This window comes from Rousettus aegyptiacus, unplaced genomic scaffold, assembly GCF_014176215.1.
Source record: "Rousettus aegyptiacus isolate mRouAeg1 unplaced genomic scaffold, mRouAeg1.p scaffold_m13_p_3, whole genome shotgun sequence".
NCBI classification, from domain to species: Eukaryota; Metazoa; Chordata; class Mammalia; order Chiroptera; family Pteropodidae; genus Rousettus; species Rousettus aegyptiacus.
This window is the reverse complement of record NW_023416306.1, coordinates 44,240,403-44,267,218: the sequence shown is the minus strand read 5'-3', so window position 1 is coordinate 44,267,218 and position 26,816 is coordinate 44,240,403. Positions and strand designations below refer to the sequence as shown.

The following is a 26,816-nucleotide window of genomic DNA, read 5'->3' as shown; positions in this document are numbered from 1 at the left end:
GTAGGGCCTGATAGGCTCTATTGAAAGTAATCAACTTAACAGTTGTAGCAAAAAGCCAGCCAGCATATAGGTAAGTGAGTGAGTCTGTTAGCATTCTAATAAAATCTCATTTATGGACACCGAAATGTAAATTTTACATAATTTTTGTGTCACAAAGTATTCTTCCTTTGATTTTATTTCAACTCTTTAAAAATACAAATCTATTCCTAGCTCACTGGCCACAATAACAGGCAGTGGGCTGGACTGGGCCCATGGGTCCTTGTTCACCAAGCCCTGTTCTAGGTGAGACAACTGGGGCAGCCCTATGATAAGAGGAAGGACAGACCTGAGTGTAAAATATAGTCAATTACCACCTTGATTGAACTTTTAGATTAGGGAAAGTATATTTAAAGCAGCTAGAACTGTGGCTCTTAGTAGATGTTCGATAAGTAATGTTTTATTATTGTTGAGTGGATGGATGAATAAAACACTAACTACTGCTTTTCAGTGGAACTAGCCTAGGAACAAGTTATATTGTGCTTACATGTTCCAAGCACTGTTCTAAGTGCTTTACACGTTTTAACACATTTAATCTTTACTAAGGATGATTATTATTATGCCCATCGTAAGAAAATCAGGGTCACAGTGCTGAGATAACTTGCTTGAGGTCACAGGTTACTTAACTAAGAGGCACAGTCAGGATTTCTACTCAGGCTGTCTGACTCCAGACTCCACGCTTGTCGCCACTAAGTTCTTTTCCGCAGGTTAAAAATAATATGTCTGTATAAAGCATATAAATAGAAATGAGTTTTGCATGCCTTATATTTTTGAAAGATAATTTTTTAACATTAATGAATTTGAATTTTTACTTCACAATGAAAATTTAATATTTATATTTTGATAATATCTCATCCTCTCTCAAGACCATACTTTAGAGCAGTGGTTTTCAACTGGTGGCAATTTTACCCTATAAAGGGACATTTCGCAGTCTCGAGACATTTTGGTTGTCATCGTTGGGGTGTGGAGAGTGCTACTGGCATCTAGAGGACAGAGGTCAGTGATGCTGCTAAACATACTACAGGGCACAAGACAGCCTTTCTTAACAATTACTCTGCCCAAAATGTCAATAGTGCCAGGCTGAGAAAGCCTTGTGCTTAAAGCTGGCATTAAGTGTTAGCACACAGGACTGCATAAAAAGCACTTCATCTGGTCATTCGAGTCATCTCAGCTTCAGATTCAAATGATCCTACTGCTGACTCAAGTGACTGGTATGTAGCTGGTTGTGAGAGAGGCCAAAAATATAGATGCACTATCCTTCACCTGGCACAGTTCCACTGCGGTTAGGGCCTGGGCCACAGCTCACCTGAAGCTTAATGTATCATTGAAAAGTAAAAGTAGAAACCCAACAGTTGAGCCATTTCTGCCATGTAAGGAGGCTATTTCACAGACAATCTTTTATTTAGTGGGCAGAAAATGTTTGCAGGGTGTGCTTACTGAGCAGCATTTACCATGATTATAGTTTGTTTTGAGTAGTTTTTGCTGCATGTTAACTGTGTCAGAGCAAGAAAAGTTATTTGATGACACTACTCGAATGGAAATAATTACACACTAACGGTACCCATCTTTAGTAGTGCTACTTCTAAACTCTGCTCAGCCCGTAACCACCAAATGTTCCCAAAACCTAGCATTGTCATCTCAAATGGGCAACTTTGATCCAGGGCTCATCTACCCGAAACAGGGAAATGTTTTGTAAGAGGATATCTATTTTCCTGCTAGACTAGATTCATCTCACCTCTATTTCTGTTAGTTCTCACTTTTACTATTTCCTTCATCTTCTGAGAGGAGGAGAAATGTAGAAGCTGTGGAAGCTGCCTCAAAAACTCCACAAATCTTGCAAAGCTATTGGAAAAAGCAAGGTCATGAAATTTTCGTTTCTGCCTGTGTGGTCCTCATATCATGGCTCACAGAGGAAACCAGTCAGGTGCATCAGAAATGGACACTGGCTTTTTGTGGACATCCAACAGGAAGAAGAAATGAAGAAATACTTACAGTATAGAACCAGAACTTCACAATAGGTGCATTGTAGAATTCATAGATTTTTCTGCCCAAGGGGATTAAACGGTGCCTGCTCTGAACTTCCTCTTCATCCTTCTTCCTGGAGGACTCCCCATTGTTTCGTCCCAACATTGCCTACAGTGGAAGAGAATTGATACCATCACTGCAGGGCTCTAGAGAGCATGGAGTTCAATGGGCTCATTTACAGATGAGAAAAACATGCTCATCGAACCTAAGTGCTTTGCCCAAGGCCCCCAGAGATGTAGAGGTTGTGCCTTCCCTAAATTTGCATTTGCATTATACATAGAATCTGTGTACTTCTGGGATGGAAAGCCTTTGGGATATTTTGTGAGCATACTCGTCTCTTCCGCCCTGGGGCTTCAGGAAGATGGGAGTGTTGAAAGATACTCAGAGTTCTGAGGAGAAAAAGTGTAGCCTTGGAAGGCTACAAATCTGTATTTTCTCCCAACCCCCCCCCCTTCTCTATATATATTCAAATGTGTCTCCATTCACGCTAATGACTCTTAAGTCATAGGTAAATTGGACCCTAATACTCAATTTATCCAAAGGCTATGAGTATTCAAGCATTTAAGCTGTTGAAATGCCTGGAGCTTAGCTATGTCAGGAACATGTCCCCAGCCCTTAGGCATATGCCTCGGTTTCCTGATTTCAAACCCTGTGAAACCCGAATCATGCTGGTATTAGTTTCGTGCCAACACCTGGGCACACTGCCTTCCTCCGCATGGACTAGGAGAGGTCAGGCCTGACCCGGCCGGAGAGGCCCTCGTCACCAGGCTATTGGAGATTTCCCTCAGAACATGCTTATTTCCTTATCATTCATGGCAACAGCAGCAGCAACAATGATTATGATGAAACATGGCAAAAAAGGCAGAATTTGAGAAAAGGCAGATACATGCCTGTTTAAGTGGCAAGTGACAGGATGCCCCGAAGGTGGCTGAGATCCTAACGGTGAAGAGTTCCAGGCTTTGGGTCACACTCAGAAGGAGGATGAGTCCTAATTTTGACACTTTGAATCCGTGGCACATCAGGCGAGTCTCTTAACCTCTCTGAGACTTAGTTCCTTTGTCTATAGAATGAGGGTAACACTAGCACCTGATATGGGGTTGGTCTATAATTAATAGCATCTGGCACTTCATAAGTGCTCAGTAAGTATTAGCTAGTATTTAAAGTGGTCTGAGACCTTTTCAGATACTCTTGACTGAAATGATCAAGTTGGTATCTCTCACCAGAAAGAAAAGTATGTTAGTAGTAGTCTATTAGAGCATAGTTTCTTGGTTTTAATTATTTCAATATCATTTTAAGACAAGGGTAGTTCTACAATATTTATGAAATGAAATTTTCATAAATGTGAGAACAGGGTAAAACCTTTTAACTGCTCAGAGACTGACAAGGATTTGGGACAAGAAAAAGTACTGAGAATATGAGTTTAGAATTGAGAGAACTAATTATTGAAATAATTTATCTTGAAGTTGAGAACAGAGACAACTGTTAGATAATTCTGGCTTCATATCACCTTCCCTAAAATATAAAATATTAGTTTCAATTATTTTTGTCATTGCCCTGAACACGCACCTCACTCATGTGTGTAAACAATCACGAATGATTTACTTGTAACCAACAGGATTTCTGGAGAAGTAACTTCCATTCCTTTATGGACCCTTTGGCTAGAAAAGTACCTTGAGTTAATGAATAGGTCACATTCTATACCATGGCCTATCTAGGTTCCGATTTTGCTCAGTGAGTTGAATCAGTCTTCGTGATGGATATAGCACACTAGACAGCAACAGAGTTCCATAAATATTGATCATTGACTCCAAGAAACTCTGAGGTTACTTGATATTTGTCCCTGTGTAATTTATAATTTATGTAACATAATTATCCTACTTCTGTTTTGCTCATTTGGATGCTCAGCAATACAATGCCATTGGAGACACGACAGGATGAGAGTAAAGGCAGCGTGGAGGGTTTTAGGCATCTGGGAGAGTGGCACCTTTGGGTAACCTCTAAGGACAGTAGCAATGCCCTGGGTGTATGGACATGTTGGGACCTTATTAAGTAAAATGCAAGACATTTGTCTGGCAATACAAGTAAAACAAAATTGAAAACACAACAACATGCTTTATCTTTATTATTCAGATATATTCCAAAGTGAATGCATTTTTAAAAGGCTTGCCTTTCATGGGTTTTTGATATTTTATTAATTCTAGCCTAAGAAAATTAACTTGCTGATTTTGTCGATTTCTCTCCCCAGGAATCAAACATTTTCTTTGCCCACATTCCTTAAAACAGAATGTAACAGGGTCAAATACAGACAAAACTGTACACTATGAATTTGAAAAATCTCTGCTGCCTCAACGCAGATGTCAAGTCTGGGTAAGATCCTTTGAAGTAAACAAAGCTACTAAACGCTACTAAAATGTAGCAAACCAAGGCTGATATTTTGTGTGTAACTTTGGAAGAGCCAAGGGAAAATGTTCCATTCCAAGAGAGGATACAGTGGTTTAATACAGAACCTCAAATGTTAATCCTATGAAAAGAGCACAGGTGTAAACAAGCTGCATTCTCTAATTCTGTCCAGGGTGAGCCAATGCCAGGGTTCCAGCAGTAATAGAACCTGTCATTAAGGTCAAAGGAAGGTCTACCTTAAAGACAAATGCCATCTAATGCTGACTTTGCCAGCCCGAGGGCCCTTCTTTTCTCTCTTTCTCCCTGCTGTTTCAGCCTGTGGGGAAGCAGTGCAGGCAGTCATGCTGCTGTGGTGTTTTCTTCTTGGGATTTCAGTAAACAACTACAGGGTCTATTCTCTGGAAGCAGACTTTGCTTTCAGTCCAGAGATGCATCTTTTGTTTTGGCTTCTTGAAGGATCAAGTCTTCAAAGTGCTAGATTGAGCAGAAGAAAGGAGTCACCTCCTTTGCTTTCTCCCTTGAGACGTGACCAGAAAGAAGACTAACCTCAGCTTCTGGCTACCCTCCTAGAATCCTTCCTTGAGTCTTCCTAGGAGGTATGCCGATGTCAAGGCCGTACCATAGTGACATAGGAGGCTGTACATCACTTTTGGGTTCTCTGAGCTACATGGTGGACCAAAGCAGCTGAGTGCTTACATTTGAGATCGGGGAAAAAAAATTTGCATCCCTTTCTTAGCTTATGAGCTAAAAAAAAAAAAAGCATGACCAATGAAATCTCATCTCTATGCCTGGGTTCTAATCCCTTCTTTGCAACTAATTAGCTTGGTAACCTTGGGCAATTTAACTTCTCTTAACCTCAGCTTCCTCATCTGGAGAATGGGATAATAGTACCTACCTTGTGGGATTGTTGTGAGGATTCCATGAGTAAGTGAAGCATTTAGCACTGTTACAACAGGAGTAGCAAACGTTTATCAAGGCTTACCTTTTGCTAGACAGTCTATATAGTTTACGTGTACCTATAAGCTAGTAATATTATTATTATTCCCATGTTGGAAGTTAAGAAACTGTGCCAGTGGTCCCGCAGCAAGTAGGTCATGGGGCAGGATTCTAGACCTAGAGTGTGTGCCCTTTACCTGTTTGCTTAAGTGTGCAATGAAGATTTTGTACTAATATTACAATGTTTCTGCTAATGATTGAAATATCATTTCCTATTCTTGAAGGGGTTCAGAGGCCACAACTCTGGCAAGATCTTTAGGGAAGACAGTCATCTGATCCTATCGAAGAGGGAAGAAGACTCCTTCACCAATATTTGTAAGTTGAAACTGAAAGTAAACATCGGCTTTAAACTCAGTGAGTCAAAAGTCGTGAATGATTAAACAATCCATCTATCAATAGTGGCCCAATGAATATACCCTGCTATACTTGAGGCCAAAACTGTGCCTGAAAATAGATCTTTAGAAAGGGGCCACTGGAAGGAAATATTATTTATTTGGAGGAAGAACAATTCACAAGGTGGTCCCACTAGGATAATAATGCAAAGGCCTTTTGTCACCTGAGCAAAACCAATTTTTGTTCTCTCTCCTTAGAGCTTCTCTGGGTTATCACGGTCGTTAGTCACAGTGGTGGGGACGGTGGGGAATATCAAGGATGTCCTATGGAGTTGTCGCTTGATGTTTCCAAAGCTATGAAGCCTTGTTTGTCCCTTTAACAGCATGTGATATTTTTAGACATTGGAAACAATCCAGTGACAGTCACGCTGCTCAGATGGGGTTGCAGGAAGCTGTCCCATGCCCAGCTGGCCCATCCCCTCTGCAGAACAAAGCATCCATGCACTATAATTATACCAGGAAGAGCTAATAAAAGCCTTCCATACAAACCTCAAAATTCAATTAGTCCTGCATTGTGAGCCTGACCCCAAAGACAGATAAAGGCTTAGCTTCTGATCAGCAAAATAGTTCCAGCTCAGTGAATCCGGCTGCTCCCAAATCACGAATTCCGTCCTTCTTCATGTGCTAAGGCTCCACATCACCTGGTGGTTTACAAAGCACTGCCTGTTTTAGGATGCCTTGCTTTTGAATTCCATTGGGTTGTCTTGCACCACTGACCCTGGCTGAAGAATTCCATAGAATTAATCCCTATAGTCATGTTATTTGTGCACAGAGGGAACATTTTTATAATACCCTGTTCTCAATAGTTAAATGAAAGTACCTGGTGGGAAGATGACCTCGAGTTATTAAATCTTAAACCATATCAATGGGACAGTGGATTAGGGATTCTCCTCATAGAAAATAACTCCATAATATTTTCTTACTGTAAGTTCCATATCCTCTTCATCTTTTTCCTTTGTGGGCTTCTCTGGTTCTTCCGGTTCCTTCTCTTGGAGATGCATTTCCTGGGCCTGTGTCATGTAGGGCATGTCATCTTTGTTCTTGAACTCCAAGCTGAGAATTGAAGGAGGAAGTAGAATTCCCAGAATTACCTAAAGTAATAATAATGATAATAATAATAATCACATTTAAAGGATTAAGATTAGGGTGGTTGCTTAGAATCAGAGGGCCTGGGGTATGGGGTGTGTGTGTGTGTGTGTGTGTGTGTGTGTGTGTCGTGTATGTATGTTACGTGTCTTGTGTGTTATGTGTGTTGTGTGTGAGTGTTGTGTTGTGTGTTGTGTGCGTTGTATGTGTGTGCTGTGTGTTATGTGTACCCAGAGTGAGGATCTGTTTATCTGATTAACTATACACATGAATGGTATGAGGATCATTTCTGCCCATCCGGGAACTGTTATGCACCATGTTGAGTATTTTCATTGCAGGCTTCTTTGCCTTAAACATCTTTGCTAGAAGCATTTTCGGTGCAAAACTAATTGTCCATAAGACAATTTTGCCATAAAAGATAAAATAACTGACAGTTTGTCTTGACAGTGTAAATGTAAGCCCTAAATGGTCTATAAATCTTACATAAATCTTAGCCCTCATAATGGTCTATACAGTGTCAAAGAGACATGGTAGCCTTAAAACAGTGAAAGATAACAACTGCATATATCAAATTGATAGAAATAAAGTGCTAAAACATACTGGAAGTGTGAAATAAGAGTGTAAAGCCAGATTGCATAGTGTACTAGAAAATAATTAACACCAGTTTGCAAATCCTTTGGTGATCTGAGGTATAGAGTTAAACCCACATCTCACATTGGATTGTCTATTAAAAGACATGTGACAATAAGCCAAGAATGAAAACAACAGCGTAGAAGCTGAGCTCAAAAGAAATGAATCAACAAGCAAAAAATGTGTAAGTGCTTAGGCACAACCCATAAAATAAAATCAGTTACTTGCACAGTATTGCTATGAATCTACGCATATTTTAAATGTATTCGAATATTTTATATTTCACAATAGTCTTTTAATTTTGTTATAAAAATAAATTTCATCATGTCATTTTAATGTCTCTTTTAAATTTTTTATTATTTTATCTTTTATGTAAATATTGCCTTATGGCTAATGAGTTTTGTGGTGAAAATGCTGTGGCCAAAATGCCTACGGCAAAGAAGCTCATGGCAAAAACACCTTAAACCATTATACATAGTAGCTCAATCTGATTTTGGAGAAATAAAGCATCTTACCCAAATATATCTTACCCAATTAATGCTCACTTTGCATGGAGAAAATTGAGCAAAAAGAGAGACCCTAGCCCAGGCAAAAGAGGGAAAGAACTGAGATTCCCATTTAGCCATTAGATAGCACTTGACTTTGTGAAATCAATTCATAAGTATGTCCATTGGCATTTATTTGTTAATGTGTCAAGTGGAGTTCATTATGTGTCATCTGGTTATCTCTAAAATATTCTGTTCTCAACTGACCTTGAGAAAGTTCATATAGAAAAACATGTTATCTATTCAGAGCATCCCCTGGCATTTGCTACTATACAACAGAGAAACACACGCACACGCATGTGCACGTGTGCGCGTGCGTGCGCGCGCGCGCGCGCGCACACACACACACACACACACACACAAACACCAATGGGCTCTGTAGTCACCATGAGAAGTCCCCTGTATAAATACCCCAGGAGGGTCTAGCACTGTATTTCTCTCACGTATAAACGACATGCTTAAATCTCCATGTGATGATACTAAATACACAGGCCTTTTTCACAAGAGGGCAATCTCATTCTCCATTTGCCAGGAAACAAATGCATTTCTAAATGATAACACTGATATCTGTCTTATGTTTCCTGCATCTCTCCCATCTCTTCCCTCAATGCTAAACTGGTTCTGTTGCACAAACCTTCAAAACATGAACCTACTTGAAGAATCTCACTAAGGTGAGGGGCAAGGAGGATTCTGAAGGGTAAGTTAAAAAGGATCTTCAAGTAATGAGCCAGGGACAGCTGTGCTTCAATGCCAAAAGGGACTTTAGAGAGCAGCTAAGGGAAAAGGGAGAGCGGTGACCCTGAGCTCAGGCTGCCTGGTAGGCTTAGGGAGGTTCAGGTGGCATGCTGGGAGCCTTCAGGGGACGTGACACCCTGTCCTTAAAGCTGAGCACCCAGCTGGGCGGGCACTAGCAGTGTAGCTATGAAACACCCAGGACCCACTTCATGGAACTCTTCTGTGACTCTGTGCCAAGAGCCCACGAAAGGGTGGCCTGAGGGAGGAGATGCTGGTCAGGTGGCCTCAGTGATTTCCCTGGTCTCATGGCCCTTCTGCTTTGGGCTGACTGGATCAGGTCATTCTAGATAAGTACGAGCCTGATTTCAGTTGTAACAGTCACAAACTCTGAACGGATAAAGTATTTTAAAACATCCTTTTAATCTTCCCCTTCCATTTTTTCCTTTCTTTTACTTCTTTTAGTTTAGTGTTTTCTTTGAAAAACATTAAAGACAACATAAAAAAGCAAAAGCCATATATCCTTCTCCTTCTTGTACTTTCAACCCCAGAGGTAACCACAATAAACAACCTACTATGTATCTTTCCTGTTTTTTTTTTTTAAATTAATTTATACAGCTATAAATATACATGTATATGCTTAAAAAAACAGAAATGGACTCAGGTTATAAATAATCATCTTCAACTTGTTTTTTTTTCTTCACTTAAGAAACAGATCAGGATTATTTAGCATCATTTTTATAGATAAACTCTATTTCAGTTTAAAAAACTTCTCAAGTATAGCTAATAAGAACCAATAATAAGGCAGCAGCGAAGGGTTGAGCAGGTAAGCAGTTCCTGGCGCAGCATGGCTTGTGCCAGAGTACATGGTGCTCCTAGGGTACCTATGTGTTACCATCACTTTTGGACCTTTGGAAAAACTTGAATGTCTAGGCGTCATCTCTAGAGGTTCTGATTTAGTAAAATTTAGGCGAGACCCTAATCTCTACATGAAGAAAGAAAGACGAACAAACGAACTCCATCACAGAGGATTCTGATGCCCAGCTGAGGTTTAGTGTAAACCTCCTGAGATAAGATAATGCCTAATCCCATCAAGATTTAGTTAGGAAAAGTGCAGCTGAGCCTCTGGTGTTCATAGGCAGCATGGCCTTCTGGGCGCACTGACCTTGAGGCCTGAGTTTTTGCGCATCCGGAGCCGGCCCATCCACATGTCTGTGAGCAACATCTGGCTGCACGTGTGCGCGATGAAGTCACGGTGCTTGGCAGCCACCGCCAGCTGCAGGCATGTGGCATTGCTCCAGTTCTTTAGCTCATATGTCAGCAGTTTCATGGCCAGCTGCTCGTCCTGCTTGTAAGACTGGTCCAGGAGCTCCACAGCCAGCTGGCCAAAGTCCCTGAAAGAGGGAATGTGAGGAGTTGTCTTGTGGCCATTTTGGAGACTTAGATGATGAAAGTGGGGCTCGAGCCTCAAAAGGTAGGTTCTGTGTGGTCTAGTGGTTTCTTGTGGGGTCTAGTCTCTTCATTCATCCAGCTGACATCTACTAAACATCTAGTGTGGGCCAGACGCTGTGCTTAGAACTGGGGGCGGGTGGGGCGGGGGATGGGGTAAGTCAAACAAGGCATGATCCCTGCACTCAGAGCCCTCAATTCAAGATGTATGGATGGGAGTGGCAGACCAATAAATCTATGATTAGAGTGGAATATGTCTTCTTAAATGTGATAGACCTCAGTTCAAATCTGTGCCTTGCCAACCACAAGTATGTGATCTTAGATAAGTTTTTAAATTCTGAGTCTCATTTTCTTTGGCTGTAAAATATATGTAAGAAGAGAACCTACCACTTGGGACAGAGTTCTAGGTATTTTTGCTGTAAGCATTTTCACTGCATAGCTAATTGGCTGAAAGAAAATTTCATCATAAAAGATAAATAACAGGTTGACATTTTATTCTACATTTGGCAGACTTAATGTATTTAAGCTAGTCATCAAGTTTGGTTTTATTTCTTCATTGAGGAAGTTCTAGTTGTTACTCCCATTTCTATATTAGATAAATCTTAGCCCTCATATGATCTATCTAGGGTTGACTAAACATGGTGTTCTTCAAATAGTAGATTATCACAACTATGTATAAAGCTGTGTTGCGAAGCTATATGTAAAGGCAGATTGCATGCTATATTAGAAAATAACATATCAGTTTATAAATCATTTGTTGGGTGGAGACAGACTTCTACCCCTCAAAACCAAAAGTTTACCAAGCTATGGCAAATATTAGAAAAAGTATAACACTGTGAACAAAGGTCTTCAAAGACAATGCATTTTTAGTTTTTGCAATACAGCTTTTACATTTTGTTATTAACTTTTCATGTTCCATTATGTCCTTTATAATGTCCCTTTTATTTTTTGTGAATTTATCTTTTATGACAAAATTGCCTTACAGTCAACCAGTTGTGTGATGAGAATGCTTGTAGCAATGTCATTTACAGCAAACGTGCTTATAGTGAAAATATGGGACACGTTGGGACAGCTGAAAATAGGAAATGAAATCTTCTTGGAGTGAAATCTTCTTGGGGTCTGCCTCCCCTTGCAGATCTGGGCAGCTCAGTCCCTCCAGGCTTTGGGGCCCACCTCCCCTTCTTTGCCCCTGGTTCCCCCATTGGCTGAGGTGGCCGACCTGGAGTTGTGGTTCAGCTCCTGGGAGATGTCATCGACCATGTCGTTCTCCGAAGCCTCGTGAGCCATGGCTTTGCAGAGCTTACAGGCCACCAGGGCCTTGGCCATGGCCTCCTCGCCATGCTGCCAGAAGAACAGAGCCATCTTCTGCCGCTTCATCAGGACAGCCCACACCATCAGCTCGTGGAAAGGGAAAGGAAAGTGGTTGATCTCAGGGTCATCCAGGTCGATGTCCACCTCTTCTTCACGCTTCTTCGTTGTCTTTCTTCCTCGTCGCAATGGAACATCGTCCTGCAATTTTAGGGAAAACACATTGAGGTGGAGTTAAAGATGAATCAGTTAAATTTAGTAAACAGTTATTGTACACTTACTTACTTACTTCTGGCCTACATCAGCAAATACATAAATGAATTACAGGCAGACCTTGTTTTATTGTGATTTACTTGATTGTACTTCACAATTTGTGTTTTTTACAAATTGAAGGCAAGACCCTCCACCAGCAAAAAGATGTGACTTGCTGTATTGCAGTGGTCTGGAACTGAACCCGTGAAATCTCTGTGGTGTATGCCTGTATCTGACCCCATCTCTAACCCTAAGAGAACTGAAAAGTTCATACTTGCCTAACTTTAAAATAATTTAGAATAGCCTAAGCATAGTTCTATGGGAACACATAACTGTTATATTTTAATTTTAAAAACGGTATTTTTTAATGGACCATTTTCTTTTTATTTTTACTCTTGTCCATTTTTTTTTTCCTCTGCAGGTAGCATTATTTACACTGCCTGATGGACAGCCCTACCCTTTTCACTAAAAGGACAAAGACATTCTATACTTGCATTTGTATATACAACAATAACCACATGAGCAAAAGGTGAGAAACAGATACTATATCTTGAGTTTCTGCATACTTCTTTAGATGTATTTGTGAAGTATTTCTGGCCTTTGGAACTGTTGCCATTTGTAAATGCCCATGAATAGATTTTGTTTATTGGAATTTATATTTTTCCTTGGTTTTCGGGTTAGTATTTTAAATAGGATGTATTTTCTAGTTTGCAGTGCTAAAGTAACCTCATGGTGAAACTTTCAAAGCTACAGTGACCTGACCCCTCAACACTGGGAAAAATTTCACTTTCTTATTTTAGAATCATGTACTAAGGCATACCACTGAAATGAACTTACACATATTTTAAAAATGTATAACAAGGAGAATAAATAATCAACACTAATAATTTGAGCAACACTTACCTCCATTCCCAGTAGTTTCAAGGCTTTGGGCTGTTAAAAAAAAAATTTATGCACACAGTTAGATATATGTAGAGATTAAAAAAAAAGACTCCTACTATATCTTAAACAGGTAATGAAGCAACTCTACTGCACCATATAACATTTATTCATTTCGCTAAATAAAACTTTACAAGGAGAACCTATTTGTAGAAATTCTGAAAGAATTGGAGATTTAGTGATTTTGGTGAATCACAGATCATTATGAAACGGAAAAAGGCATAATGAGATTGCCCAAAGGTAGAGCCTGCAGGTTTATTAACCCTTTTGTGGACTAAAATTTCTTCTGTCTTCCTGGAACCATCCTGCTTGGCATCTCTATGACATCAAGCACTTGAGTGAGCGATGAAACTTTCAATCAAACCATGAGATATTTCTCAAACCTCTGAAAGAGCTCTATCACCTGGAGACTTGGGATATTATTTAGAAATATATGTTTAGATGCTTCATGCTACCCATCTTTCTATGCTGCTGTCCGGTAGAGCAAGGCTGACTGTGACCACAGGGGCACGTGGTGATGATGGTAAAAAGCACTAAATGGCATGGAAAGTGCAGCACATATAGTAGCATCATTGGTCATGCTGGAAATATGCAAAATAGTCACAGATCAAGATGGAGACAGGAAGCAACTCAGTAAATTATACAACTTGATTTATATTTAACAAGGGGAGATACAAAATTACATCCCAGGGATCAGAAATTACATTTCTTTGTTTTAAGTATTATAGAATGGTTGGGTACCACCTGAACGTTATTTGAGGAAATAGCAAGTTTACAGCACTAACAGTTCCTCCAAATTTTGTTTGGTTGCCCTAGTAGAAATAGCTTGAACCTTGTCTCTCTCTCTTTCTTTCTCTTTTAGCTTCTGTAATGACCACCAGTTTGAAATTTGTGATTTTTTGAAATTTATACTTTTTTTGGTGTTTTCAAAGTTCTCTTCTAGCACCACAAAGAAAACTTTTATAATCAGAAGATAAGCTTTGGTAAAAAATAAAAATTATGCCCACCATCAGCTAGAACAACGGTTCTCAAAATATTGTCCACAGACCATGTGACCCTTTCAGGGGGTCTTTCCTAAGGCCTTGCCACGGGTCTGTAAATTCAAAGCTATTTTCAAAGTAATACCATGATGTATTAATATTTGTATTGATGGTGCAAAAGCAATGGTGAGTAAAAGTCTGAGTGCCTTAGCAAGCATGAACACAGTGGGACCAGACTTTACCAGTTGTCATTAGGCTTCTCTGTTTCACACTCGAAGTCTAAAAATACAAAACAGTTTCACTTAAAAATGTCCTCGATGAGGCCTAAAAAATTATTAACTTTATTAAATCTCTACCCTTGTTAGTAAAAATATCTTTATCATTCTAAGGAATGAAATGGGAAGTATATATAAAGCACATGCGGCTACATATAGAACTATGCTGGGTTATCCTGAGCAAAAACACTTTTGGAATTGTTTGGACTGAATTGTGGCCACTTTGTTTCATGGACGAGCTACTTGAATAAATGACTAGTAGACAACTGTAGTTATTTAGACTTGGATATTTGGCAGACATATCGGAGATAAACAAAGTAGGGCTGTCGTTTCAAGGAAGACGACTGACAGCATTGGTTGACAAAATTCAATGACATAATTCAAACTTTCAAGCAAAAATTAGAGACTTGTCCTTACCCACTCCATGACCCTGACCGTTTTTCAGTATGTGAAGACTTTTCTGATGAGATTGGAGGTGATGTTAGTAAACGTGAGTTTTTGAAACTGTGTAATGCAATGTGTCAACATTCAGATTTGCATAACTCAACAAACCAATATTTTACAATGAGCAACCTATGATGTTAAAGGATCCATATAAAGTACGAGATAGACCAGCCGATTTTAATGCAACAGATTATGAAAAGTTCATTGACATGGTTTTATATTTCATGTTGCAACTAATCTTCAAGAAATTGCCACTTGTTTGATTTTGATATTGCATTGAAAAAGAATATCTATAATTATCTGTAAACATGATTAAAATACTTTTTATATATATACTTGCCATATTCGTCATGTATTTATGTGGTCAAGTTTTCTCCATATATTTCAACCAAAACAACATCTTGCAACAGACTGAGTGCAAAAGTGGATATGAAACTCTTTTCTATTAAGCCAGACATTACAGAAATTTTCAAAAAAATGTAAAACAATGCTTCTCACTAATTTTTGGTTTTGAAAACATATTTTTTTCATAAACATTTATCTCTGATAACATGTCATGAATGGGCTTCTTATGGTTTTCTTAAAATTAATTAATAAATATTTTTTAAAGTCTCAATTTTAATTTCCAGCATGAACTCACATAGAAAAAGCTTTCTGGAGTCCTCAATAATTTTTAAAAGTGTAGTAGATTCCAAGACCAAAGAAAATTGCTGAGGTGAAAAGATTAGTTTGAGTTTCATTGCTATTCTCTGATCATTAAGGCTCACTCTCAGTGCCAGTTTCTGATTCGAATTGGACCTAGTGAGGAAAAGAAAGGAGTGTACCACCCGGCACATATATTTTTTTCTTTTTCTTTTCTTTTCTTTTTCCCCCCAGTAGATTTGACGGTGCAGGGAAGAGGTTGGGCAGTTGCTTTCTCTTCTGATCTCCCATTTTCGGAGAGAAAGAAGCCACACCCTAAATCTGTTACTCTCTAGTCCTCACTAGAGTCCAGGAAACGAAATTTGCTGCAAGCCTCACCCTCTTGGGGCCGAAGAGGTTGTGGTAGAGCGTCCGGAAGCGCTTGCGCGTGTAGTTGCAGCGATAAGCGCCGCCCATCAGGTACTCAATCACCAGGCCGATGTCGATCAGGCTGATTCTGTAGTCCGGGGGCAGGTTACCCTATTAGGGAAGAACGAAACAACAAACGAACAAATCCAAAAGACAGCGTGATTTACTAGGGATTCTATTCCATGTGTTCTGTAACTATTTTAGAGTTAAAAATAATAATAATAATTGAAAAAGAAACATACGAATGTAGTATTATGCTGGTTAATTAATTCACCTTAAAATAGATCCAACCGAAACCTGGATATTCTCGCTTGGAAAGAAGACATAAGTTAAATAAGAAGATGCAGTAATCGTCGGCAATAACAGAAAATCAACATATTTATTCAAGTCTTCAGCTGGGGAGAAAAAAACACCAGTGTAGCAGAAAGAAACAAAATGCTAGACATGGCAAGTGCTATCGCTCCCAGACGCGAGGAACTGGGTTCCCCAGAAGAAACAGGCCCCCCTCGCTGCTCTGCCTCTGACCCAGGCCTGATACCGCCCTCTTGTGATCATTTATTTCTTCACACTCACTAAATGAAGACTCCTTCCAGAAGGTGATTGTTATTACTATGGCTTGGAGCTGGGGTCTTTTTTTAAAATACCAAACCTCTATTAACAATGAAATTTTTGTACCTTTTTCATAAAAGGAAAGCAGGATGGATGTCAGGATGAAGTCATTTATTAACATCCTTTGTGTTGAAAGATAAAGGAGAAAGGAATAACTTAATATTTTTAACTATTTATCTTTGTATTCCCAGTGCCTTTTATAGTGCCTGGTATATGGCTGGCATTCAAAATGCTTCTTGTTGTTGCTGAAAATATGAATTAGTGAAACAGTAAAGTTAATTGATGTGGTTGGGGTAAAGTCTCAGTTTTGGTTTTTATTAGTATTATGTTCTAAGTAACGGAACCAAACAGCCACAGTCTATGAGTCACTCCTTTTTGGAAAAGCCTCAGTTTATTGCAGAAATTCGACTTGAAATATATGTATTGCTATATCCACATTCTCAGTGGGGTAAGAATAAATGGATAGCAATTGATGTAGCAGCCCAAGTGTGTGAGATCCCAGTGCTGCCCTTTGACTTCCTTGCTGCCCCTAGACTTAGTTCTTATCCCACCTTTTGGGTTCTACTTCTCCCTTGACTTGGGGCAAAAGGCAGGCTTGGGGACCTAATTTGAGCTGGCTGAGCAAAATGGGACTGTGTGAAGTGCATCAGAAATGAGGTGGAAGCACTTTGAGGCATAGAATCCCTTCCACCTTTAAACTTGGCCCATCAGAACCAGATCTGAAATCCATTTTATTAGTTGAATTGTCCTTTCACATAAATGGTCTCTACTCTCCTCCCCATCTTTCTCAGAATTTTGGAATTTCCTTTGTTTGAAGATTATCTCATCAATCTAAATGAATCACCAAATTAAGCTATTCTTAGGCTATCAAGAAAGACCAATTGTTTAACTTCTTTATGCAAAGCATGAAAAAAGTATTGAAAAGGGACTTTAGATAATGTTTTATTTTTAAGATGGTAACTTTTCAGGTATTGCCCTTTCCATAAACATTAAACTGAGTTTCAAAACATTATACGCACAACCACTTTTCTGCATTACTTTGAGACAGGTTAACATAGCTGCAGTTTCTGTGTGGTCTAGCTCTACCAGATGGTTAAGAAAGCTTGTTATTTCAAGAGTAGAAGAGCCCCAGAGCCTGGACACACCTGCTTTAACCTCATTTCATTGAACCTGGCTCCTATGAGGATGACCTCCAGAAGAGGCTCACCCCATCCATGTCATTTTCCTCTGCAAACTGTGAGACAGGCAGAGTAAGGGGCGCTGGCTGTGAGTGAATTAACTTAACTACTCTGGGCTTCTGCCTATTCTTCACAAGTCAGCTGTTTTCCCTCTAGGCATCAGTCTTGGTCCTAGGAAAGAAAGGTTGAACTTCACGGCCTCTAGGAGCTGTGATGCTCAAGTACCAGGGTCTGGTAAAATCCCCAAGGAATTTATTATGATGCTATTGAAAGGCAATCATAGCAAGTCTATAATTTTGTGCCTATTTTTAATCCTATAACAATTTTCTAAATTTAAACCGTAGGTAATGGTGAGCCTAACACCTACATATTTTCTCTTGAGAAACCCGTGTGAAAGCATTGGTTTGAATTCTAAGAACAAGAGCCAATATCTCCTGAAGACCAATATTGAGTCACAATATTTATACATTTGAGGCGACTGTAAGAGTGGGGGTTGTCAGGAAAGTGATAATACTAAAATTCAAAATAAATAATTTAAGAGAGGGGCAAATAAAACATTTTTGCAAATTACTTTATTCATAAAGGGCTGTTAGGTTTCTAGACTACCAAAGAAGGTGTTGAAATCTTCTTTTTCTAGAACCTTCTTACATAAAGCTTGATTAATTCAGAGTGACATATGTACGATCTGGTCTGAAACAGAAGAAAGGATTCTGGGAGTATACTGAGTTCTACCTAGTTTTGAGTGAAGGAGGGAGAGGAACAGGCCTGCATTTTTTTGACCACAAGAGGGCGATGTTCACCTAACTGAAGCCAAAGGATTTCTCCCTCACCAGCATTTACCACCAACGAGTTCTGTTTTATTTGTGTAGTAAGGTGGTGTATCCAAATACAGAGCAAATTGGAGGATTTGGGATAAGGGAGAGTCAGATGCTTTTGTCGACGTGATATCTGGAGGCAGGAAAGCTTGCTTTACCAAGTAATGTGTTTGAACTGAGTCTGCAAGACTGATTACAGTTGCTTCTTTCCAGAGGCTTTTGGGAGCAGAGAAATGAAGGGAAGTTAGTGTCACAATTTTTACTAGGAAGAGTGGAAACCTTTTGGGAAAGAAGAAATAGATTTCATTAAGTCAATAAAATTGGATACAATTTAGGCCTGTGTCCTGGGTGAACTCCGAAGGGGATGGCAGCATTGGTACATGTCTGAGGTGCTGGGCCGATGGCCTTGACCACCTATGACCTACAGATGTTACAGATGTACAGAGAATAGACAGTAATATGACCCCACAGTGGAAATAGCACTGGGCTGGCTCTGCCCCTCAAGTGACCCTGGACAGATCACAACCTTTCTCTGTACCTCGGTTTACACTTTGAAAACAGGCAGTTTGGACATACTTCTAAGATCTTGTCTATTTCTAAAGGTCCAATTGTCTGACCACCTGGCAGGCCGCTCTGATTTCTTTGCTGCCAGGTTACTGGGCAAAGACTCTTGTCCAGGGTTGGTGCAATTTCCGCTAATTCGCTGAAGTTTCGTTAGTGGAGGTGGGGACTGGAGAAGAGGGATGGTAAAGGGATAGATGAGGATAAGATTGTGCTCATCGCATCCTCTGGTAAAAGCAGAGACAGTGCATGGCACCTCACACACCACAAGTAATGTCCAAAAACCTTCTGGAGGAGTCTTCCTTTGCTGAGGTCCTTTTCAAATAGGAAGTCGACCATGATACTGGAGTAATAATCCTGCCAGCTGTTTCTGTTACTCTCCCCTCACCTTTTTGGTAATTACTTTGGTAATTGGTGAAGCCTGAACACTTATTTCCCATTTTATGCCTTAACAACACATGGCAAGCCACGTGATTCAGTAATTTGATCCACAGAATAAAACGGAGATACTTGTGTCTATGAGTAGGTACAATTTGACAACTTGAAAATGTTGTCTCCTTTTTCCATGCTACGAGCTCCTACTTTGAAACTGAGTTGTAATCCATGCTATGCCTAAGGATTACTTTTAATTAAAAGAACAATTTAAATTTACTTATCAGATCTGCTCCTCTAAATGCACTCTGTTTTTCAGATGTCAGCTCATGATATCCCTATCAGATTTCAGCTGTTTAGGAAACACCTTTTTATCTTGGAAACTTACAATAAACCTTCAAACCAAGATTGTTTCCTTCTGATGTGTATAACGTGTAAAATCATAGCTGTTTTTCAGGTCTACCAAAGAAGAGTGGGGAAAAGACCGTTCGGTGAAAATTTACAGAAAAAGACAACATTCCCCCAATCTTTGGTATGGTAATAGACTGGGCAATCCATTTTTTAAAAACTAAGAATGCTTTTATAAATTTGCATGAATTTAGCAGGTGGGATTATGAAAACGTCCTTTCTTTACCGAAAGGGAAATGCTTTTCTTTTTTTCATTCTGCAAAGCTCTGGGTCTTGATTCTCATGTGAATGAATTTTTAACTATCATAATTTCACCACTACTTCTCTATAATACTTAAATATCATCCTCCTTTGGTGGGGAGAGATAGTATAAGTAATCTGAAGTAGTAGCACATTTAAGAAAAACTAATTTAAAACATACAGAGGCACAAATTGAGCAGACAGTTAGCTACTAAAATGGCAAGTTAGATTTCACAAAAAAGCAGACAGACTCGGCCCACTTTGGTTTAATATGAGAGCATTGGTACATCCAATGGATTTATGCATGAAAACAGTTCAGGGAATTGGGTTGGCTGATATCATTTGAAATTTCTGATTGATGCTGAACATCAGCTCTTTACTTCATTGCTCCTAGATTTCTCCCTTGATGTAAATAATTTGAGAGTTTGAAACTAGCCTGGGAGCAATTCTCCAATTTGAGTTCTGTTATTTCAAAGGATAGTTGGACCTACAGATGTCATACTGGTTAATTTACGATAGTCTGATAATTCCTAATTGTATTCCCTGGGCTCATAAGAATTACTTACATTTCATTTACAGACATATTATCAAACACTGTGTTTCAGGTCTAGAACTGTCTTCATAACTTACGAACAACATTTTGTTACAGGGCTTATCACTTACTAGTAATTTTTGTCACAGAGTAAATCAGTTAATATGTGTACATAAAGTCCTATAGTCATAAAGCACAAAGCACATGCTAATTATTATCATGTTGCTTAATTTTGAAAATAGCTTAAATTGTCCAAGATTTTCTTAGCATTTTAAACCTAGCTTCTGTAGACTTTGAATATCTTATTGGTTTAAATTGCTGGAAGTCATCTGGAACTATCTGACATGATGTGCACCAATAGTTATTTCTCTATCATTCACTTCTTAAAACATCACAAACAAACCCCCTCATTTTTGGCTCCCTTAATACGCATAACATAAAGTATAGACACTTCCAGCTCCTTTGGCTACCACTGTTGTTCTTTCTTGCTCTTCAATAGTCAGATACTTGCCTTTATCATAGAAATCAATGGAGTCTGCATTTCCTGCTCCTATTTCTTCCCAAGAGAAGAGACTAAATATAGGTTTTCTTTTTCTCCCCACCTCATTGGCAGTCTCAATTCCCAGGTAAAAGAATAAATTGTTCCTAAGCCAGTTCAGTACTATCCTCAGTGATTTGTTATTTTCTTCAAGTTATTAAATTAGTAAGTAAATGAATCTTTATATAACTATGTTCTTGCTCTAGTACTTGGATAACACTTAAAAGAAAACTATAACTGCTTCTAATACTCTTTCCTCTTAAATTCTTACCATCCTATTCTTTTTTGTTAGTTATTATTTTTGAGGTATCTCTTTAGCTACGAAGTTAAAAAAACACCTTAAAAACATGTAATACAAGTGATGAGAGCAAATATAAGTGGCTTATGGGATTTCAGAAAAGAGAAAATGATATCACAAAACAGAGTCCTACGAGAAAGAAAACCTAATAAAAAGGATTTTCATCATTTATACCCAGTAAAATCTAGCTGCAAAACCCCTTTGAAAAATCAGGCAGGACACTGAGAACCTGAGTGATGGAGGTGACTGAGTAAATTTATTTGAAAGTTTGGATTGGCTGATGTGCGGGACTGAGGAATAAGGCACAGATGGCCTCCCAGTTCCTTTGGTGACATGGAGTAGCTTAAGGTAAGGGAAACAATAATTTATTATTTTAGAAAAACTCAAGACATTTTATTGAATCTGAGCAACAAATATTTTGGCAAAGAATAAACATGAAATGTGTAGACTGAATCTTCCAAGATCCTTCCCCCTATTTAGTTTCCAGGCAATTTTAAGCCAGGATAAAGTAAACAAAATTAGGAGACCTGAAGGAAAGAGAAATGTGTTTGTTGAGGGCAGGTATGCTGATGGCTTGTAGTAGGGCAGACCAAGGAAAGATGTGACCTTGGCAAAGGAGTTGTTGGGTTGAATCTACAGCTTCTTCACTGTCTGTTCCCCTTGCTTTGAAAGAACTAGAGGCTTCACTCACTCATGTGAATGAAAAAGGTCCAGAGGGTTAATAGGTGCATTATAAGCAGCCCCAGGACCTTTGCTTGCCCTTTTGAAAGAAAAATAAAAAAATTGCTTCAGGGCACCTAAAGGTCAGTTCTAGCCAATGAATTCCTTTGACATGAAAGAATTGGACTCTGTCTTTTGACTTTACTTTGTCGCTTTCTCTATATTCTCTGGACTTCAGTGAAGAATTACTACAAATAGGTAGGTGTGTGTGTGCGAGTGTGTGTGTGTGTGTGTGTGCATGTGTGAATGTGTGTGTGCGCGTGCACATGAATATGGGGTGGGGGAAGTGTCACCAGCTATTTTATCGGTCAGAGTTAAAACATCACTTTCTGGGAATGCCATCAAGGGCTCAGGACCGAAGCTACCTCTGAAAGAGATTGTATGGGGCGAAAGAACAAGCACTTGGCTAAGTTTAAACGTAACCTCCCTATGCCTCGCTCTTCTCATCCATACTTGGAAATAGTAATAACAAAATAATAATAATAACATAATTTTACTTCATAGAATTGTCATAAAGATGTAATGAGCTAAGCCACACAGAAAGCTTAGATCAGTGTCACACACCTAGTCATCACTAAATTGCAGTTATTATTTTGTTATTCTTAATCAAAGATTCTGAGTTCTCACCCTAGCTCTTCACTAACCACTCAATACAGTTCTCAACTCCTTGCATTTCAGCCTCCTCATCTGTAAAATGAGAATAAATCTACTTGATTCAAACCTACTGGCCTTTCCCCCCTGTCAAATTAGATAATAACTGTGAAAAAATATACTGGAAAAAATAAATTGTTAGAAGAAGGAAATGCACACATGCGTTTTAGCCCCTGTTTCCCTGAGACTTTTGGGCTATGCTCACCATACTGGTATAGTGCTATAAGTGACAGTCATACATTGCATCAGGAGCTATTAAGTGAAGATACCGCTGATGGCCTGGAAACTAGATCTCCAAACAGTGAGGGGCATATAGAAAAATACAGGTAATGGCATAAATCCACATGGCACGGGGAAAAGCCTAGAGTTCCACGATCCAAAAGCACTGCGTCCAATGAAAGCATCTAAAACCGCAGAGATGAGATAAAATTGCAGCTACATTGTAAGCAGAGATGTCAGAGTTAAAAGTGCATGCACGCGCGCGCGCACACGCGCACACGCGCACACACGCGCACACACACACACACACACACTGTCCTGAAACGAGGGGGGTCTGGCAGAGACAGGAATACTCTGGCAGCTCATGCAATGCAGAACAGAGGTGCTTTCTAATCACAGGAAGCAATCAAGACAGGGCCTCCGACCTGCAGTCGAGAGGGTTCTTACCTTTTTGACATCCCTGACCAAGTGGTACAATGTGTTTGAGGGCCCATGTCTCTGAAAACAATAAAGAAGAATCAAATGGTTTTGCTAGTCAGGGGCTCTCACTGGCAAGGCAAGAAGGATCTGAAGGAAGGGTTCTGGCTAGTGGAGGGGACAGTTGTTAGGATGAAGCTTGTTGTAGTTGCTCAGTTGAACCTGTCTTTTCTAAATAAACACTAGTATAGAGTTTTGGGCTTGTGGTTCCAGGTCCTAGGTTCAAACTTTACAAAGGAAGCTATTAACTCTGTTAACAGCTGGGCCAAAACATCATTTAAGGGGCTAGTTTTGCAGCTCAGAGAGACAAAGGGGCCAATTTACCACATTGTAACTATGCTTTGGCACCTTGCCAACTGGCAACTTGTTTATTACCCATAAACAATGTGAAATTGTTTAAGCTAGTGTTGGTAATCTTCTGTAAAGAGCCAGATAATCGATATTTTAGACTTAGTGGGCCATTTGGTCTTCGAGGCACTTGCTCAACTCTGCTGTTGTGTGAAAGTAGCCAGAGGCAACACCTAAGCAAATGAGTGCAAATGAGCTTGCCTATGTTTCAATAAAACTTTATTTGTAAACACAAAATGAGAGTAAAATTTTCTATAATTTTAAAATGTCACAAAATATCATTCTTGTTTTGATTTTTGTTCAACAATTAAAAAATATAAAAGGCTGTTCTCACCTTGCAGGCCACATAAAAACAGGCAGTGGGCTGGATTTGGTTCTTGGGTGGTGGTTTTCTAAAACCCAGTCTGAAGAAAAAGGAAGTTTGAGAAAAAGAAAGGCTTGGGAAGAAGTTGTTTGTTTGCTTAAGGTAGGAATAAAATGAAATCGCTTCCTACCCAACTGTTTCTCAGGAATAGGAATGCTAGATAAAATATAGGACACCTCCTTAAATTTGAATTCCAGATAGACAATGAGTAATTTATTATATAAGTACATTCTATGCAATATTTGAGACACATTTATACTACAAATCGTCATTTTTTAAGAATCTGAAATTCAAATTTAACTGGGCATCCTGTATCTTTATTTGCTAAATCCGCTGACTCTATCGGAGGATCTCAAACACTGATGGTGAGTCCTTAAAGACAACTGGAACACATTCAAGGACTGAGACAGTCCCAGAGTACCACTTCAGCTACCCGTTCATTCAGGCGGACAGACTTGTCAGAACTCTTTTTTCACTGAGAGATGCAATATTGAGCAGGAATTAAGCACTCAGACTCTGGAGACAGAAAGCCTGCCTCTGCTGTGACCACAGGCAAGACACTTCACTGTGACTCAGTATTACCATCTCCAAAGTGAGGATAATAATACCACTTATTCGATAGAGTTGTTGTGAGGATTAAATGATGAAATGTTTATAAAACTATGAAAGCAGAGCTTAGCACTCTCTAAATGATAGCTATTATTATTACTGAGGTCCTTTGCTGTCCCATAACCCTCAACAGACTACTCCTGAAAAACACTACCAGGTGAGTGGAGTGATGCCCTCTATGGGCCTTTCTTGATATAGAACTTTCCTACTTAATTCTTTCCAATTATTGGAATACATCACTCTATTCCTTTGGTTCTCTAATTGGCATGCAAGTCATTAAACTCTGTTTTACTTTTTGATTTTACTAAAAACCCATTATTCTTACTCTCCTCATACCAGATATATGAAGATATAATTGACATATAACTTTGTGTAAGTTTAAGGTGTATAATGTAATAATTTGATACTAGTATATATTGTAAAATGTTTGCCACAATAAAGTTAGCTAATACATCCTTCTCATATAATTATCATTTGTTGTTGTTACAGTGAGACCATTAAAGCTCTACTTTCATAGCATACAATATTACTTTCATGTATACAATATTAACTATAGTCACCATGTTGTACCTTACATCCATCTCTAGAACTTATAACTGCAAGTTTGTACCCTTTGGTCAATATTTCCCCATTTTCCCCACTCCTCTGCCTTCAATTTTTTGAGGAACCTCCATAGTGTTTTTTATATTTGGCTCCCTTGTCAAATATTATTAGTTGACCACATATACATGGGTTTATTGCTGGGCTCTCAATTCTGTTCCATTTGTCTATGTATCTATTTTTATGCCAATATCATATGTTTTGATTACTATAGCTTTGTGATATAGTTTGAAATCAGGAAGTGCGATGCCTCCACCTTTGTTCTTTTTTCTCAAGATTGCTTTGGCTATTCAGGGTCTTTTGTGGCTCTATGCAAATTTTAGGATTTTTTAAAAAATTATTTCTGCGAAAAATGCCATTGGAATTTTAAAGGGATTATCCTGAATCTATAGGTGGCTCTGGGTAGTATGGATCTCTTAACGATATCAACACTTCTTATCCAAAAACACATGATATCTTTCAATTTATTTGTATCTTTTTCAATTCGTTTTATCAGTGGCTTATAGTTTTTTGTGGATAGGTCTTTCATTTCTTTGGTTAAATTTATTTCTCAGTAATTTATTGTTTTTGATGCTATTGTAAATGAGATGGTTTTCTTTATTTTCTTTTCAGATAGTTCATTATTAGTGTGTAGAAATGCAACTGATTTTTGAATGTCGATTTTGTATCCTGAAACTTTACTGAATTCATTTAGTTCTAACAGTTTTTGGGTGGAGTCTACAGAATTTTCTCTATACAAGATTATGTCATCAGCCAACAGAGCCAATTTTACTTCTCCTTTCCCAGTTTGGATGTCTTTTTTTTCTTTTTCTTTCACTTGCTCTGGAGAGGACTTCCCATACTATGTTGAATAGAAGTGATGAGTGTGGGCACCACTGTCATGTCCCTGATCTCAGAGGGAAAGTTTTCAACCTGTCACTACTGAGTATGATGTTAGCTGTGTGTTTGTCCCTTGTGGCCTTTATTAAGCTGCAATGTACTCCTTTCGTATGCAATTTGTTCAGAGTTTTTATCAAGAAAGGATGCTAAATTTTGTCAAATACTTTTTCTGTATCAACTTATCTGATCATATGATTTTTGTCATTCATTCTAGAATTGTGATGTATCACATTTATTGATTTGCATATGCTTAACCAGCCTTACTAGGGATGAATCTTACTAGATCATGGCTCATATTTTTTTAAATGTGCTATTGAATTTGGTTTGTTAGTTGTTAGTATTTCATTGAAAAATTTTATATCTCTCTCAGGAATATTGGCCTATAGTTTTTGTTTTTTTTTTTTCTCTTGTAGTGTCCTTATCTAGCTTTGGTATCCAGGTAATATTGGCTTTGTAAAATACATTTGGGAGTATTCCCTCCTCTTCAACTTTTTTGAAAAGTTGGAAAAGAATTGCGGTTAATTCTTTAAACATTTGGTAAAATCCACTTGTGAAGTCACCTGGTCCTGGGTTTTTCTTTGTTAGAAGGTTTTTGATTTCTGATTCAATCTCTTTCCTTGTTATTCAGCTGTTCAATTTTTCTATTTCTTTATGATTCAGACTTGGTAGGTTGTATGTTTCTAGGAATGTGCCCATTTATTCTAAGGCTGATTGTGAAGCTTTTTGTGAAAGTGGAAGGTTGGGCCTCCTACTTCACTATTTTGGTCCATTGTTCTTCCCGAAAGTCTTGGTGTGCTGAACAACAACAACAAAGCATCTGAAACCTGGAGCCACTCTGCTGATCTGTTTTCTACTTCCA

The 26,816-nt window shown here is 38.8% G+C and overlaps 1 protein-coding gene across 16 annotated transcripts in view; it reads right to left on the bottom strand.

Moving 5' to 3' along the window:
* TRPM3 (transient receptor potential cation channel subfamily M member 3) overlaps window positions 1-26,816 on the bottom strand; it is a 482,939-nt gene that overhangs the window by 72,856 nt on the left and 383,267 nt on the right. For 9 of the 16 annotated variants that reach the window (XM_036217932.1, XM_036217937.1, XM_036217934.1 and 6 more), the window contains 8 exons: window positions 23,128-23,178; window positions 15,814-15,849; window positions 15,510-15,650; window positions 12,755-12,784; window positions 11,511-11,800; window positions 10,008-10,236; window positions 6,773-6,940; window positions 2,029-2,169 (listed from right to left, as the gene is read on the bottom strand). In XM_036217932.1, the coding sequence (XP_036073825.1) occupies window positions 2,029-2,169; window positions 6,773-6,940; window positions 10,008-10,236; window positions 11,511-11,800; window positions 12,755-12,784; window positions 15,510-15,650; window positions 15,814-15,849; window positions 23,128-23,178 (1,086 nt within the window). The remainder of the gene's footprint in view (window positions 1-2,028; window positions 2,170-6,772; window positions 6,941-10,007; window positions 10,237-11,510; window positions 11,801-12,754; window positions 12,785-15,509; window positions 15,651-15,813; window positions 15,850-23,127; window positions 23,179-26,816) is intronic. The other 7 variants (XM_036217935.1, XM_036217939.1, XM_036217936.1 and 4 more) reach the window with 1 other exon arrangement.